This window comes from Sarcophilus harrisii, chromosome 3 (assembly GCF_902635505.1).
Source record: "Sarcophilus harrisii chromosome 3, mSarHar1.11, whole genome shotgun sequence".
In the NCBI taxonomy this organism is placed as follows: Eukaryota; Metazoa; Chordata; class Mammalia; order Dasyuromorphia; family Dasyuridae; genus Sarcophilus; species Sarcophilus harrisii.
In genome coordinates, this window is record NC_045428.1 from 448,466,188 (window position 1) to 448,484,894 (window position 18,707).

At 32.4% G+C, this 18,707-nt stretch overlaps 1 protein-coding gene across 2 annotated transcripts in view; it reads left to right on the forward strand.

Moving 5' to 3' along the window:
• Nucleotides 1-18,707, forward strand: part of NCAPD3 (non-SMC condensin II complex subunit D3) — a 97,052-nt gene that overhangs the window by 40,136 nt on the left and 38,209 nt on the right. For both annotated transcript variants that reach the window (XM_031960862.1, XM_031960861.1), the window contains exons 17-22: nt 3,042-3,233; nt 3,524-3,621; nt 3,721-3,836; nt 14,287-14,394; nt 16,408-16,519; nt 16,616-16,723. In XM_031960862.1, the coding sequence (XP_031816722.1) occupies nt 3,042-3,233; nt 3,524-3,621; nt 3,721-3,836; nt 14,287-14,394; nt 16,408-16,519; nt 16,616-16,723 (734 nt within the window). The remainder of the gene's footprint in view (nt 1-3,041; nt 3,234-3,523; nt 3,622-3,720; nt 3,837-14,286; nt 14,395-16,407; nt 16,520-16,615; nt 16,724-18,707) is intronic.

The following is an 18,707-nucleotide window of genomic DNA, read 5'->3' on the forward strand; positions in this document are numbered from 1 at the left end:
GCTTGAGACATGCTTCTCTCTCTCTTGCCTATGCTTGGCTTTCTTACCCTGTGAGGACTCTGACTACACAAATGTCATGGCTTATGTCATTTCCTTCATTAAGCAAGCCATTCCTGATTGCTCTCATTGTTACCAGCTTTTTTTCTCTTTGATTATATTTATATTCTGTTTTGTGGCTCTAATGTTTCTGTTGTGTAATAGTAAAGGTCATAGACATATCTTTATGTTTGGCTCCCAGCGAGCTTCATGATGCCAGGAATCATATCTTATCTAAAGTTTATTGTTGCAATTGTAGACACACAATGGATGCTGTGAACTTAACTGTGCTTGGTGCCACGATATTTCTCTAGCTATTAATGTGAACATTTAGTAACTTTTTAGGATGTACAGTATGTGCAAATTACAGGTAAAAGGTGCTGTGGGAACATAAACATAATACATGCTATAGCATTTTGGGAGAAGACTATATATCACTTTGAGCTGAGGTGATCAGTGTGGCTTCACAAAAGAGTACGAGGACTTCAGTAGCACTCCTAGGCTGTGTAACCCTGGGCAAGTCACTTAAGCCCAGCTGTCTCACCAAAAGGAAAAAAAAAAGATTAAAAAGAGATACTATTTGATAAAGACTTGAAAGGATGAGGAGAGAGGATTGTATTAGGTATAGATAGGATGATGGGGCAAGGCATTCCAGGCTTGGGAAACAGAACGAGCACAAATTTGGAAGCAGTTAAGGAAGCTGTCATGTTTATAATTTCCAAAGAGGTAAAGAAAGTAAATAGAACTGTTTGACTAGATTAGAGGCGTCATTTGGGGTGTAAAAGAAGGAAGTGGGCCAGCAAAGCAGACAAAAAGATTTATTAGGGAAGTAATTGGAAAAAACTTTAGAAGTGTTTTGTTACAAAAGCCAAGGGGGATGAGCTCCAGCAAAAAGAAAAGAAAAAGGTGTATGTGTATGTGTGTTTGTATCTGTATTTGATGAAATAGTGTTAGATGCTACAGAGAATTTAAGGACAGTGGAAATGTGGAAGTAATTATATGTGGTGACAAGGAGAATCTTTTAAGAGTGTTTTTTAGTAGGGTGGTAAGAATGTATCGATTATGAGAGATTAAGGTGAGAATAGATGGTAAAAAAAAAAAAAAGAACTGAGGAAAAAGTAGAAGGGAAAGAAAATACATGCTAGTTGGTTTTTTTAAAAAAGTAAAATAAAATAGAAATTACTTATAAGAGAAGTAAGGTTAGGTTACATACTCCAGGGATTTGGCAGAGAAAGGAAGAGAAATCAGATTGTAACTAGAGAAACAATAGAATTAAGTCAAGTTTTTTTCAGTGAAAAGGATAGTGTGTGTGGGGGGGGGGGGGTAGAAAACTGAAAGGATCTAGTAGAAAGGGAGAAATTGAAGATAATAGAAATGGTGGAAAATTGATAGGAGAAGATTCTAGGGAAAATATAAGGTATTAATACTCTGTAGTAAGCCTCTGTTGTTCTGTAGTAGAAATTTGGAAAAACCAACTTTATTTTAAAAATTTTTGAGACATTGAACATACTAAGAGAAAATTAATGCCCAGGAAAATTCTGGGATTTTAATGATGGCAATATTTATTGGCCAAAGATAACTTCTAGAATAACATCGTTAAAATTGACTATTTATTTGGAGGCAAAGGAGAGGAGCAGTAGACATCAAATTGTAGAGCATAAGGAAATGGTCAACAGAGAAGAGACATTTAGAATTTGAGATCTCAGGAGTAAAGTAGTACAACAAAGATCTTATTTTATATGTTAAATTACAATGATGTAATTTCAGGTAATTTTTAATAGCTTTCTTTTTCACAAGAAGGAATAACATCTCTTAACTGGATTAGAATTGCAAAGTTTTAATTATTTTGGACAAGTTAGTAACTTTTGTGCTTCACTGCCATCAAATGGTTTGTGAATAATGAGAATAATACTTTTTAGGACATCTTTAATCTTTGATTTGATAATTATATAATATGATTATAGTGATAGGCAAAAGACTTGTCAATTTTCTATGGTACATTGAAAATTTCATGAGATAACTAATGATAATTTTAAACAGCTTATTTTTGTAATGTTACTACTATAAATGTATGTATATATTTTATACTTATGTTGTGTATTGCTTATTTTATTATTGTTGCTTTTCTGCATTCCATGATAATTTCTATTATTTTAAATTAGAAAAGGTATATTAATTGTATGTTTTTAAAATTACTAGCAGCCTTAATCAAAGGAGGAGAAAACAACTACTTGTATATTTATAGTTAGTACTATATGTTCCTCTTCACTCAAATGTACTAAAATATGGTATTTGTCCTATGATTAATTTGACCTTGCTTTGCTTTTTTTTCTCTAAAATGCTGTGGGAGGGAGCAAAAAAAGAGGTAGTTTAAACATGACAGACCAATACATTGAGATAAATAAATTGGTAGCATTTTACTTATTTTAATTTTTTTATGGGGGGGGGGGATTTGATATAGACTCTAATAGTATTAGCAATTCATACAAAGAGACTTTGGACAAGATAAATTTGATTAAACTTAAATGCTAAGATGTTCTACCAATTCTTCTAAAATCATACAACTTCCATCTTTACTATGATTATAAAACTGCTAGACCTGGGCTTATAATAAGTGACCTGTTCTGCAGCTTTGTAGTAGAGATTTTTATGAAAAGCTTGAAACTATGTAGTAGATTTTTGTGATTTTGTGTGTAGATTTGGGGAGGGGAAGGGCAAGAAGAGGTGTTTTATTTTTCTTTAAAGGCAGAAATTGTCATGGCTAGATTTTGTGTGAATAAATAAACTGGGATTGGGTATATGGTGAACAATCTAATTTATTTTGTGTAATAAAATTGGAATGGATCTCTCTTGGTCTTTTATAAGCCATGAGCCAGTATCTCTTTCTATACAGTTGTTTTGTGTGCTACCAGAACCTAATGCAATTGCAAATATCCTGTAATTCATAATCTGAGCCTATGTGTGATATTTATAAATTTAATAGTGCTTTCTCTTCTTTTTACCAGCCGTTATTTAAATAAGGCCTTTCACATGTGGTCTAAGAAAGATAAATTCTCATCTACTTTTATAAATAATGTGATATCCCATACTGAAACGGAACACTCAGCACCAGCCTGGATGTTGCTCTCAAAGGTTGCTTGCTCATCACCTAAACTGGATTACACCAAAATAATTGAATCTTGGGAGAGAATCAGTGGGTATGTATGCTCTTAATTTACTTATTGATTGGTACTGAAAACTGATCCAAACTAATTTCTTACTTCTAGTACAGGGAATTTACTGTTTGATAAATATTAAGACTCAAGGCACTTTATTTAAATTTTATTATGAAAATATTTTTAAAAAACATTTTCTAGTACATTATTCCATTTAGAATTCCCTAAAACATGATTTCTAGCATCAGTAATGACAGAGGGAATGATATTGTTCTTCTCAGCAGTATACTTTTTTAGCTTCATATAGCTGTTTCTCTTTTACCATCTTTTAGGCAACACAGTACCAGTTCTGACATTACAGGACATATTCTATGTGTGATTGGGCATATTGCGAAGCACCTACCTAGGCGAACCCAAGAAGAACTGACTGGTAAGTATAGCTGTAGTCCTGTTGAGAAAAACTTTTGCTTTTCAATTTAGTTGCATTTTTTTCAAACTGAAATTTCAAGTGATATGATCTTCTTTTTAGATGTCATCAAATGTAAACTGAGAGAGTTTCAGTGGCCTCCAGAGGTGATTAGTTCAGCTGTTGATGTTCTACAAAAACTCTGCCATGCATTTGTAGAGACGCCTGAGGAGGAACAGGTAAGTTTATGATTGACTTCTACACACACACACACACACACACACACACACTCTCTCTCTCTCTCTCTCTTTCTCTTTCTTACCTATCATTTTGACTCTAGAAAATATTTCTATGTTTTTCTTAAAATGTACTAGTGCTTGCAAAATAGTTCATCTTTCCTAATTTGCCCACTTTTCCCAAACTTCCTGATTTCTGTCGAGATTACTAATGTCCTACCTATCACATGATTCCTAATTTTAGTAACTCTTCCTTCAACCTCATCCCACATAACCACTCAGTTGCCAGATCTTATCACATCTATCACCCCAACATCTCTCACATCTCCTCTCTTCTCTATACTCACAAGACCCCAAACTAGTCTAAGCCCCCTTTGTATCTCTCCTAGATTATTTTAGGAGCCTCCTCACTGGTCTTTGTGCCTAAACTTTTTCCCCTTTCTAATTCATATACTACACAGCTTCCAAAATGATTCTCCTAAAGCATAAGTCTGATAGTGTCACTTCTCTAATAAAATTCATTGACTTCCTGTCTTTAAAATCAAATATAAGCATTTCTTCCCAATTTAATCTCAAACTGCTTTACTCGTCTGATTATACATTACTTTCATTCCCTTAATTCACAGTTCAGTCAAACAGGTATAAATGCCTTTCTTCTCATGTGACATTCCATTGACATCTCTGGAAGGTATATTCTTCACAACTCTGCCTGTTAAAGTTTCTTATTTCTCTCAAAAATCAAGCTTATATTCCACATGAAACTTCTATTCATTCTACACTCTCCCCCCCCCCTTCCTCCACCCCAGCTAATAGTGCCTCCTCTCCCAAAATCACTTTGTATTTATTTTGTAAAATATTTTGTGCATACTTGCATATATACATACCATCTCCCCTAACAGGATATAAAATGTCATGAGGGCAAGGACTGTTTGATTTTTGTTTTTGTACCCCCTCCCCCATATCTAGCATAATTATCTGATCTTTTAGATTCTTTTCATTTCTGAGATTTTATGAATTGTGTCTCTTGTAAATATCTTTAGTAGATGAACAGATTGATAGTACCAAATTTTTATATACAAATGGGTCTATTTTTTCTTTATTTTTTTCTCTAGTTACTTTTTTGTTATTATACACTCATTTTTTACATGTTGCCATATGAATTACATTGGGAGAGAAAAACCTGAACAAAAGGGAAAAATTACGAGGAAAAAAAAACCACAAAGAAAAAAAAGATGAAAATTGTATGTGTTGATCCACATCCAGTGTCCATAGTTTTCTTTCTGAATGCAGCTGGTGTTTTCCATCCAAAGTTTGTTGGGATTGTCTTAAAATCACTGAACTGCTAAGAAAAACCAAGTCTGTCATAGATGATCATTGCCCAATCCTGCTGGTGCTGTGTACAATGTTTTCTGATTCTGTTTGCTTCACTCAGCATCAGTTCATATAAATCTTTCCAGGACTTTCTAAAATCAGCCTGTGTATCATTTTTTATAGATCAATAATATTCCATTACTTTCATATACTATAATTTATTCAGCTATTCCCCAATTGATGGGCATCTACTTATTTTCCAATTCTTGCCACCACAAAAAGAGCTGCTACAAACATTTTTTTCACATATGAGTCCCTTTTCCTCTTTTATGATCTTTATGGAATATAGACCCAGGAATGGAACTGCCAGGTCAAAGGGTATGCACGGTTTTATATCCCTCTGGGGATAGTTCCAGATTGCTCTCCAGAATAGTTGGATCATTTCACAACTCCACCAACAATGCATTAGTGTCCCAGTTTTTCCATATCGTCTTCAACATTTATCATTATCTCTTTCTTTCATCTTAGCCAGTTTGATAGGTGTGAGATGATACCTTAGAATTGTTTTAATTTGCATTTCCCTAATCAATAATGGTTTTTTTTTTCATTTTTTCATATAATTGTAGATGGTTTTAATTTCTTCATTTTAAAATTGTCTATTCATACTCTTTGACCATCAAATTTATCAATTGAAGAACCCAATTTATTTACATTCTTTCTCATTTATCACATTCCTAAAAGACCCTGTACTAGGCACCGTAAGAGATCCAAAGATGAATTAGAGGCCTTCCTTTCAAAGAATTTATAAATAACCCTTTTCCATTCTTTCTTTCTTCTTGTCTCTGCTATATTGAACAATGGTGATATTATTATTTATAATATTAATGTTATTGTTAAGTAACATTCACATAGCATTATCAGATTTATAAGGCATTAAAAAAATAATCTTTTGAAATAATTAATACTCTTAAGTTCTCTTTGACTTGAGCCTCTAAGATCACCTCGTATGATTTGACCTTTGCATGTTCTTCTTGCATTTCCTTGGCAGCTTGAAATCGTGTCTTCCTTATTCCTTTGTTAGTAGTCTATTTTGACTTTATTCTTGACTCTTACTTGTTACATAAGAGGTAGCATGATACAGGGCAAAGAGCACTGACATTGGAGTTATAGTTATTATTCCACCTCTGATACTATTGGTAGGATCTTGAGCAGATCACTTCAACTCTTTGTCTCAGTTTCATCATCTATAAAGGAAGGAGGTTGTACTCAATCCCCTCTCTTTCTAGTCTCTTTTATCTCAAGATCTGTGATCTTCTCACTGTGTCCATGCTCTGGGCAAAAAAAGTGTCACAGCATTTAATATTTCTGGGGCAAATAATATGGGGAATAAGGCAGATCAAGCTTAAAACTAAAATCTGAGTAAAAACCAACAAATGAGATAAAACACAAACTTCAGTTTATACAGCCTTTATTAGGCTAGTTGGAGGAAATACCTTACTATACAAGAATGAGAATGACCTAGTAAATTGTTTACATAAATCTCAAGTGAATAGGTCAGATAATAAGCTTATCAAATTTTCTAAACAGAAAGCTGTGAGGAATAGCTAAAACATTAGATGTCAGAATGAAGATCTAAAGATTTCATTTGGCTAGAGCAAGGAGCTAAATCCATTTGGGTGAAATTTAATATGGATAAATGTGAAGGCCTAAATTTGAGTTGAAAAAAAAAAATCAGTTTTACAAATGTAATTGGAAAGAGGGATATGTTGTTAGCATTTCACATGAAGACAAATTGATCTTCATTAAATATTTTTCCCGATAACATATAAAAACAATTTTTAACGTTCATTAAAAATTTTTTTAAATACCAAGTTCTTTCACTTCCCCCCTCATTGAGAAGACAAAACAGTTTGATATGTTAAACATATGTAGTTATGCAAAGCATCCATATTAGTCACGTTGTAAAAGAAAATACAAACAAAACAGGAAAACTAAAGAAAAGTTTTTTAAAAGTATGTCAATCTATATTCAGATTCCATCAGTTTTCTTTCTGAACATGAATAGCATTTTTCATCTTAGAATTTCATCTTAGTCTTAGATCATTGTACTGGTGAGAATAACTAAGTCATTCTTTGTTCAATATTGCTATCATCGTGTACAGTATTTCTTTGATTCTTTACTTATATGAACATCAGTTCATATAAAAGTCTCACAAGATTTTTCTGAGAGCATCCTTCTTACTTCTTTTAACACAATAATATTCTATCACAATCATATACTATGACTTGTTCAGCAATTCTGAAATTGGTAGGTATCCCCTCAATTTTCAATTCTTTGCCACTGCTGCTATAAATATTTTTGTACATATATGCAGTTGCTGGGTCTAAGAGTATAGCCCTTTGGACATAATTCTAAATTGCTCTTTAGAATGTTTGAATGAATTCATAGCTCAATCAGCAATGCATCAGTATCTCACTTCAACATTTGCTATTTTCCTAATAAGTATTCAGTGGTACCCCAGAATTGTTTTAATTTGCATTTCTCTAATTAGTAGTGATTTAGAGCATTTTTTCATATTACTATAAATAGCTTTGTTACTTCATGTGAAAATTGTTTATTCATATTCTTTGACTGTTTAATCAATTGGGAAATAACTCTTTATTTTATAAATTTGACTCAGTTTGCTATGTATTTGAAAAGTGAGACCTTTACCATAGAAACTTGCTGTAAAATTTTTTTCAGTTACAATTGCTGTTTTTCCCTGTATCCTATTGTCCTTATTTTGTTTACTCTGACCATCCTTAAAAATATTTTGCTTTGACTGTTACTTCCCCCAATCTGCCCTCTTTTCCATTAGACTCCATCCCTTCACTTATCCTTTTCCTTTTCCACTTTTCTATACAGTAAGATAGATTTCCATGGCCAAGTGTGTATGTTATTCCCTCTTTGAGCTAATTCTGATGAGAGTTAAGGATCGAGCACAAACCCCTATCTTCCCCATTTTCCTTTTCACTGTTAAGAGTTCTTTCATCCATCTTTTTTATGAGATAATTTACTCCATTCCACCCCTCCTTAATCCCCTTCTCCTAGTGTATATCTCTTTCTTGCCCCTTCGCTATCATCCCATCATATTCATCTCATACTCTTGCTCTCTATGTATACTCCTTTTAACTGCCCTAATGCAAAAAGTTCTTGGGAATTGCAAGTATCATCTTCCCAAGAAGGATTGTAATCAGTACTGAATCCCTTCATGTTTACCTTTTTATACTTCTCTTGAGTCTTGTACTTGAAAGTCAAATTTGGTAGTCTTTTTTATCAATAATGTTTGAAAATCCTATTTCATTGAATTCAGTTCATTTTTTTCCTTGAAGGATTAGATTGTTTTGCTGTGAAGGTGATTTTTAATTTTAATCTTACCTGCTTTGTCTTCCTTCAAGTCTTTCTATGCTTTTATGTAGAAGCTGCTAAATCTTATATTATGCTGACTATAACTACATGATATTTGAATTGTTTCTTTCTGGCAGCTTGCAATAGTATTTTCTCCTTGACCTGGGACCTCCAGAATTTGGCTATAATTTTCCTGGGAGTATTTTATTTTGGGAGCTCTTTTCAGGAGATGATTGATGGACTTAAAAAAAAAAATTCCATTTTATTCTTTAGTTTTAGAATAGCAAGATAGTTTTCTTTGATAAATTTTTGAACAATTATGTCTAGGCTCTTTTCTTGATCATGTCTTTCAGGTAATCCAATAGTTTTTAAATTGTTTCTCTTGCATCTATTTTCTAAGTCAATTGTTTTTCCAGTCAAATGTTTAACATTTTCTCCTATTTTTTTCATTATTTTGATTTTATTTTATTGTTTGTTGATGTTTCGTGAAATTATTAGCTTCCACTTGCCATTATTTTCTTTAGTGAGCTTTTCTATCTCCTTTTCCATTTGACTAGTTATGCTTTTTAAGGAATTCTTGTTAATGAATTTTTACACACACATTTTGTTCCATGTGGTCAATTCTGCTTTTTAATGAATACTTCTCTCCAGTGAATTTTTGTGTATCTTTTTTTCCTTTTGTCCAATTCTGCTTTTTAAGGAGTTCTTTTCAATAGATTTTTGTACCTCTTTTATCTTTTGGCCTATTCTTTTTTTTTTTTTTTTTTTTTTTTTTTAAGTCTTATTTTGTTCAGTATTTTTTGGTGCCTCCTTTACCAAACTGTTGATTCTTTTGTCATGATATTCTTGTATTACAATTCCAGGCAGAAAAAAAAATGCTTTTGGTTGTTCACAGACTAGAGCACAAACCAGGACAGTAGTAAATTGCCCTCTCTCCTTAGATCATATCCTAAAAAACCTGAAAGAGACTTCCCTCTTCTCCACCCCCACCTCCCCAGTACAAACTCTGAAAACAACTACGCAAAAAATCTGAAGCTTGGAATCAGAGTCCAATTTTATATATAAAGTTCAAAATCAAGACGTAGGCTAGAAAAATGAGCAAAAAACAAAAGAACCACCTGACCATAGAAAGTGACCATGGTGACAGGGAAGATTAAGAAACAAACTCAGATGACAACAAAGTCAAAACTGCTAAGACCTCAAAAAAAAAAGTGAATTAATCTCGGGTCCAAAAAGTATTCCTGAAAAAATATTTTTTTTTCCCTCTCTACCTCTCTTCATTTTAAAAATCCTTTTTGAGTTCTTACTACTCTTCTGTCCTGTGCTCAGGTATGTAAGTGGCCATAAGCACTCTTTTCTGTCCTGGAGCAGTGATAAAGGTTCCTTGCTCTCCTGTGTCTGTAAACGCTGGTGTACTGGTACATTTCCTTGTCCTGGGATTGCATCTGAAATCTGTGTATGGGCAATTCAGGAGAATCCCGAACTCGGTATCAACAAAGGGATTCTTGTAATCTCCTTCTGACCAATTGTCCTACCACCTTACCTTCTATAGGCTGAAAGCTCTAGAAGCTGCTGTTATTGATTCAATTGCCACTAACGCCTTCTGTTGGCTTGCTGAGCCTGCTACTACCTTTCCAAGTTACTGCCTGCCCTGGACTGTGCTCTTTTCCCATTTTAGTTGCAATAGACCTTGCTGACATTCTAAATTGTCTTGGGATAAAAAATTGTCTCACCCATCCTTTTGTGGGTTTTACTTTAGAATTTGTTTTGAACATTTTGAAAAATTATCTAGAGGAAAATTTGGGAGACTGCAGTCTTGATCCTGTCTTTTCTCTGTCATCTTGTCTCCGCCTCCAAAGTTGTTAAATTTTAGTGACCTGCAGTGTGATTTGAGTATACAAAAACAAAACAAAACAACCCAAACCCAAATGAATTTGTAAGCTGTATTAATAGAAGTATTATAAATAGAATAAAGAAAGGGGATAGTCAAACACTGTTTGGACATAGATAAACCATATCTGGACATATCTTCACAAAAGTGGGGGGGGAAAGCATACATTTTTGGACATGGACATTCTGTGGATAGATTTTTCTTGATTTTGCTAATTTTTGCAAGAGTTTTTTTTTTTTTTTTTTTTTTTTGTCCCCTCTTTTCATTTTTAATTGTGGTAAGGGAATAAGAAGGAGTCACTATTTAGTGATTGCAGTCTTTTTTGTTGTTGTTGTTGTTGTTGTTGTTGTTGTTTTTGCAGTTAGTTCATTTGACTTTGTGACCCTTTTGGGAGTTTTCCTGGCAAAGATACTGAAGTGGTTTACCAGATCCTTCTCCAGCTCATGTTACAAATGAGGAATCAGGCAAATAGTGTTAGATGACTAGTTCATGTAGATAGTCATGTAGACTAAAGCCAGATTTGAACTCGGTAAGATGTGTCTTTTTGACTTCAGATTTGGCATTCTATAACCATTGTGCCACCAATTACCATATTTAGCAGTAGTGATACCAAAAACAAAAAGATCATTGAAACTTTTTTTTTTTTTTAATGCTCAAAAGAGAATAGGAGAAATTTAGAAGGAAGCAAGGTATGTAGGATGGTTTTGAAAGAAATGTTTATAATTATATACATTATACAATAGAGATTCTTGATTTTACACAAAATCCTCTTTATGTGTAGAAATGTCATTTTTTGTAGTTTAAATTCAAAATATAAAAAAAAAAAAATTAAATGTTTAAAGAAGATAAAAATGATAGCCTTCAGGTCCATAATAAGAAATTTTCTGACAGACATGGCCAATATGGTTTCTCATTTTAATGATATTTTGTTAGAAGTGTAGATTCATTCTGGGAGCCTGGAGAAATTATTACAATGTAATAAAAATTTTTTTAAAAACCAAAAAGCATAAAGTATTTTTCAAAATATCTTATTTTTCCCCAATCACGTTTAAAAACTATTTTAACATTCTTTTTTTTTTTTAAATTTTGAGTTCCAAATTCTCATCTTTCTTCCTCTCCCCCTCCCTGAGAGAGCAAACAATTTGATGTAGGTTATACATGGGCAATCATGAAACATATTTCCATGTTAGTCATGTCGTAAAAAAAGACAAGACCTCCCTCTTCCTCCCCCCCCAAAAAAAAAAAAACAAACCCAAACATTAAAAAGATAAAGAGAGTAAAAATAATATGCTTAATCTTCATTTAAACTCCTTCAGATCTCTGGAAATAGCATTTTTTCATCATGAGTTCTTTGGAATTACTTTGCATCACTGTTGCTGAGAATAGCTAAGTCATTCATAGTTAATCGTCATACAGTATTACTGTGTGAACAAAAATTTTCCTGGTTTTGTTCACTTCACTTTGCATCAGTTAGTGTAAGTCTTTCTAGGTTTTTATGAAATTATTCTGCTCATCATTTTCATAAAAGCACAAAAAGATTGCATTATAATCACATACTACAACTTGTTCAGACATTCCCTATTTGATGAATGTCCTTCAATAAGCATAAAGCACTTTTTAAAAAATGGATTGGGAAGGTTTAACCTAGAAAAAAAGTACATTTAGCAGAAAAGAGATGATTACTGTTTCCTTGTTAGTTATAGATAAGACTACATAGCTTCATTTTTGTTATTAATAAAAAGATACTTCAGTGATGTGAAATATGTAAAAGACAGTTTTGTGAAAGAATTAATTTTGGCCTACTTAGTTTTGGAGAACAGCACTAGAGCCAGTGTTTGGGAGGTATTGGTATTTGAAGGAGATGATAGAAATGTTGACAATATTTGGAAAATATTCCAAATTTTGAGAGCTGTACAAAAATAGAATGTATTCATTTGAGAAGTGTAATGAATTTGTCATTAAATGAAGGCAAAGTGATTTCCTCTAAAGGGTATTTTAGTGAGGATTCCCATATCAAGTAATATTTGATAAGTTGGTCTTTGAAGATTTTGTCCTTAAAAATTGATATAAAGTGTCAGTTAATAATTTCACTTTTATAACTGTGAGTTGTTTATTATTAATTGCTTCCTTTTATTCAAATTAATGGCTATAATGAAAAGCCCTTCTGCTCCACCTGTTTTCTTCTATTTATTTATCTAATCTTTGGAGATAGTCCATTTTATAGTTGTAATAACATGTAATTTATACAATGTAATGGTTGTTTCACAACACAGTTTGAAATCTAATTAATTGAAAGTAATGAATTGTTTCCTACATAAACTTTAGTTGGTATTTTCTTCTGTAGTATCATGAATGTCAACTAATAAAGTGATTGCTTTTTGGTTGATTTTCTTCAGCATCTTTGTTTAGAACAGTTTAAGACATTTTTAAAAGAAATTTTAGATGAAGAACATTTTCTTAAATCAAACAAATAACAAAAATAGTATGTGTTAAATGAAAGAGAAAGACAGATGATAAGGTGACCACCAGAGTACTTGATCCCAGTCCTTATATTAAGAAGAGACATAATCTAGCTAACTTTTGCTTTATTTTAGAAATAGAATGGAAGCATGGATTTCAGAAAGCCTTAAGTTCCTGGTTGATATTATGATTCAGGTCATACAAGTTAATGATTACATTTTTTAGGCAAGTAACAATAATGAAGGGGCAGTTAGATGGCTCAGTGAATAGTCTGGAGTTCAGAATATTTGTGTTCAAATCTGGCTCTTATGGCCACTTAGTAGTCACTTAATAACTGTGTGACCCTGCCTGAGCAAGTCTTTTAAACTCTTGTCTTAATCCACTGAAGAAGCAAACGGTAAGTTACTCCAGTATCTCTGCCAAGAAAACCCCCTGGCCACTGTAATCCATGGGGTCACAAAGAGTTGGACATAATTTAACATATAAATAGAAACAATATTGAAATTAATTTAAAATATTTAAAAACTATTTGTGTTAAAGGAGAACATTTTGATCATAATGTTTGATCATAATGAGAAATTGGAACAATTAGAAAAGACATTTGTGTATTTTCTTTCCTTCTGCCATATAGAGTTGATAATATGGGGTGGAGATGGGGGAATGCAAAAAATCCCAGGATCATACCTTTAGAGCTAGGTCCTTGAGTCCATCTCTTCCAATTATCTCCTTCTATAGATGGCCTAGAGAAGCCATGAGATTTGCCCATGGTCCCACAGGCCATAGAAGAATTAGGACTGAACCTCAGGTTCTTTGACTCCAAATCCAGTACTCTTTCCATTGAATTATTTCTCTGGACCATTATAGACTTCAAGGGGAAGTATGCTATAGCAGTCCAGAGATATGTAGTAAGCATTTTTTTCAGTAAGTAAGTGACAAAAAAGTACCTCTGTTTTTTTTCTTTATAATATGATGTTATTCCAATTTAGGCCACTAGTCTTTGACCTTGTATTAAAGTGTTGAAGTCAAGAGGAGAGTTAACTATTCAAAAATAGACTCTTCCTTATAAAGATCATTTAACCAGTTCTCACAGCCAAATTACTGAACAAAAGTATGTCTTCATTCTTGGCAGTTTTTTGACTGAGAAATTCTATAGTGTGACCTACAGCAAAGAAAGATACAAAAGCATGCTGGTTGGGCTTTTTTTTTTTTTTTTTTTTTTTTTTTTTATTATTATTATTATTATTATCACTTTTGAAGAAAACAACTCATTGTTTTAGATAGTTGTAGCTATTACGTAGTTTAGGGTGTAGGATATAAAATCTTTCAAGGCAGGGATTATTTTCATTTTTTTTCTCTATATCCTCTAATAAATGTTAATTATATGCTCTATTTACTTTGGCATAGGAATTACTGAACCAGGTGTGTGTTGATATCCTCTCCACATGTGAGAACTACATTTCTAAAGTTGTTCTTAAAGAAGGTGGAACAGTAAATATGGAAGAAGACTTATTGGTAAGCATCTACCCTTTTTTAGCTTTCCTTTTCTCCTTTTTTAATGTACAACTTAAAAAAAATTTTTTTTAATTTAATATACATCTCAAACATTGTTTCAGAATTAGGGTTTTTTGAGTGGATGCCCATCAGTTGGAGAATGGCTGAATAAGTTATGGTATATGAATGTTATAGAATATTTTTTTTTTTATAAGAAACAATCAGGAGGATGATTTTAGAGAGGCTGGGAGAGACTTACATGAACTGATGCTAAGTGAAGTGAACAGAAGCAGGAGATCATTGTATACAACAACATCAATATTATATGATGATCAATTCTGATGAATATGACTCCTTCCAACAATGAGATGATTGATCTGAGCTCCAGTGATCTTGTGATGAAGAGAGCCATCCACACCAGAGAGAGAGGGGACTCTGGGAACTGACATAACATTCTCACTTTATTTGATGTTGTCCACTTGCATTTTGTTTTCTTACTCATTTTTCTTTCCTTTTTGATATGATTTTTCTTGTGCAGCAAGAGCATTGTATAAATATGTTTACACATATTGGATTTAACATATATTTTAACATGTATAACATATATTGGATTGCTTGCCATCTAGAGGAAAGGATGGGGGAAGGATGGGAAAATCTAAAACACAAGGCTATGCAAGGGGTCAATGTTGAAAAATTATCCATGCATATGTTTTGAAAATAAAAAGTTTTTTAAAAAATAAATTTAAAATAAATGTTTTTTTTTTTTTTTTTAAGAGAATTAGGGCTTTTACTCAGTTAAAAAAAATAAAACCCCAACAATTTTTTGTTTACATTTGGTTACATTCTTATTTTCTAAAATAACTCTGTGAGAAACTTGATTACAACGGGGCAAACATAAAAATGTTATATGTTAGTTAAAATCAAACATAGAAATAATAAGAAAAGTAAATGATGAGTTGAGTTTACTTGTGACTTACCTTTTGAAAGAGAAAAGTACCTTGCAAAATATTGGAGTTTCCAAATATAGAATCAGGTAGTTAGTGCTGGATGGCTCCAAAATAATGTTTAAAAAATGAGATGCTTTAGAATTCAAAACATATCTGACCTCTGAGAGGCATGATGATTTTTTTTAAAATAATCTTCCTACTCCCTGCTATGAAATATATTTCAGTGCAAGGCATTTCTTCAAAGGGAGTAGTGAATGTTTTGCTAATTAACTGATTTATGAGATGCAAATCAAAAAATATTTTGTGCTAACTCTGAAAAATACCAATATTAGCATCTGACACCATCTAGTGAAGGCAATAATGAGTTAATTCTTGATGTTATTCAATACAGGCTATCATTTTTAAAGATCAGATCATTTTTCTAATCCATCTAAAACTTAAGCGAAAATCTTCCTTTTAGTCCCTTTTTCCTTTGCTAGTCCAGCACTTGCAGTTTGGAGTGATTAAAAACCATCTTTATTTTTCAGAGAAGAATGTTAGTCCCTAAGGCATTATTATGTATATATTTTTATATTAAATATCAATAACAGAAGGAATGAAAATCAGATAATACTGTTAAGTTAAATATATGCCACCAACATTTATGGCATAGTTAAGAAAAATATAAAGAGGATTTTTTTCAGTGTGAAGTGATTGAATTTTATTAAATGGAACTTATTATCATTGTCATGTATTCAGCCAAAAATAAATTTAAAATTATAAACTATACTTTTAAACTAAGGACTTCAGGTTTCTTTTGGTCCATCAGAAAGAATGGTCATTTTAAAGATTTGGGGGATTTCCCATCAGTTTTGCTTTTGATGAGATAAGTTAGCCTAAAATATTTTTTTAATACCTAACAACTTAACATTTCAGGGTACAAAGGAGAAAAATGTTATTAGGTAATAGTAACCATAATTTGTCTATTCTGTTTTTTGGTTTATTTTATTCAGAACAGTTGCCACTGACTTTGTCGTTGAAAAATGATACATCAGTTATGGAATTCTTTTTTTTCCATGTTTGTCTACAAAACTGCTTCTCTTTGTAGGTGAGACATATCTTTACCTTAGGAGAGGTGGCCCAGCTGTGTCCAGCCAAAGTGGGAAAACGTGTCTTCCTTCTGATTCAATCTATTCTGGCTTCTGTTGATGAAGACCAATGTAAGGCACATGAACTCAATGTAATACAGCACTGCCAAAAGACAATATTAACATAAAGAATATATGCAAATTTTTACTTTTTTTCTGTCTCCTCAGTACCTTCATCTCAAGATAATTATAATCTTCCAACTTCTCAACCACTGTCCCAGTTCAGAGGCTCTGTCATGCCTCCATTAATAAGAGCCCACACTGTCATTACTTTAGGTAAGAGTAGCATAAGAACATTGTTATGAAAAACTGGTTCTTTTTTTTTTTTTTTTTTTTTGCCGTTAAATAGTTTTGTAGTTCCTTAAATAAGAATAATCATGGTACTGTGTTACAAGTTCCTGAGTTTACAATTGCTATAGCTATAGTTTTTAGAAATAATGTCTAGTAGCACACCCAAATTTCCATGTGTAGCAGAATGCTAATGGGGGAAAGGTGATGCATTGATCACACTTTGATCTTTATTATATGAGACTGTTAGACTTAGAAGAATTCCTGTGTTGATTTAAAGAGAAAGAGGTCCAAGAACATGCTATTATATTGCAATTCTAAACATATGTATGTTTTCCTTGATTCTTGACAAGAGGAACACATCATTTATCAGAAGTTAGCATTTGCAAAAGGAGGTTTTAGATATTGAGAACATTTCTCTGTAAACTATAACTGTTAAAGAAGCTTTAAAAAAGCCTCTTAGAAATGAATTAAATAAATTAAAATTAAATTAATAAAATTAAAAATGGAAATTAATAAATTAAATTAAAATTTATTGTTCTTTAAGGTAATTTTTTTAAATGTCTGGAAGATGTTCCTTATAATAGTATACAGTAAGCTAGACTTGCCAAACACACAGAATGAGAATAAGCATTTATATAGCACTTACTGTATGCCAAGTATGTGCTTATTATAAAAAACTATCATTTGATTCTTACAACAACCCTGTGAGGCAGGTGCTATTATTATCCCCATTTTGAGGGGATACTCAGTTGAGGAAACTGAGCCAAACAGGACAGGTGACTTGTCTAGAATAATTCAGCTAGTAACTGAGGCTGGATTTGAATTCAGGTCTTTTTGACTCCAGGCCTATTACTCTATCCACTATAGCATCAGCTATCTGAAATAGCTAAAAATTTCCGTCGGTTTTCCTTCCATTAGAAAGAATAAATAAATAAAATTAATGACATATTTTCTTTCATACTTACTCTCAATACCTGCTCAATTCAGTTGATATTTATTGGGTTGCCATCAAATTATGTAAAGCACTAGCCCAAGAGTCAAAAATTAGGTTCTAGTCATGGTTCCACTGAGATTATGAAGTTATTTTCACAACAGTATATTTATATTAAAGAAAACTTAGAGAGGTAGTGAGGTTGAATAGAAAAGACACTGAATTATGAAGAAACATGGTTCCTAATCTCATTCCTGTGAGTAATTAGCTCTGTGACTTTACTTATACTTTCTAGTTCTTTATTACTTTGTGGAAAAAGAAATTAGATCAGGTCTGTGATGTCATACTCAGAAAGAAGGACCTGTAAACCATACAGAAGGTTTCTAAAAATATATTATTATCTATATTGTTTTTATTTATTTGCTTATTGTTTATTTTGTTAAATATTTCCCAGTTACATTTTAATTTGATTTGGACTGAATTGGTAGTGTTATGGACTACATATGACCCATAAGGCACATGTTTAACACTTCTGGACTAGATGACCTAAAGTTCCTTTTTGTTTAGAAGCAGTCTGGGAAAGACACAAAGATAGGGATATAGAACTGCACATATTTGAGGAGTAAGCTATCTTGTCTGATGATGATGAAGAGTATGTGAAGGAGGTCAGCCATATGAGTGGATATAAGAGAATAGATGTGAAGGTATGATTGATAGTACCCTTCAACTCATTGTAGGAAGAAGTAAGAGTCATTGGTAACTTTGAGGTTACAAACCTAGGTGAGTGAAATGTAAGGGAGAGCTTAAGGAGAAAGATGAATTCTGTTTGGACATGTGAGATGCTTATGAGAGTTGGAGAGTGATGTAGACTTGATGCTCAGAAGAGAGACTAGGACGTATATTTAAATATTAGTTATATCTATAGAGAAATAGTTGATTCCATCAGTTATCTATTGGTAACATCATCAAGAAAGAATATAGAGAAAAAAAGGACAAGGATTGAGTTCTAGGAACTCAAGGAAGGATAAGACAAGTAGT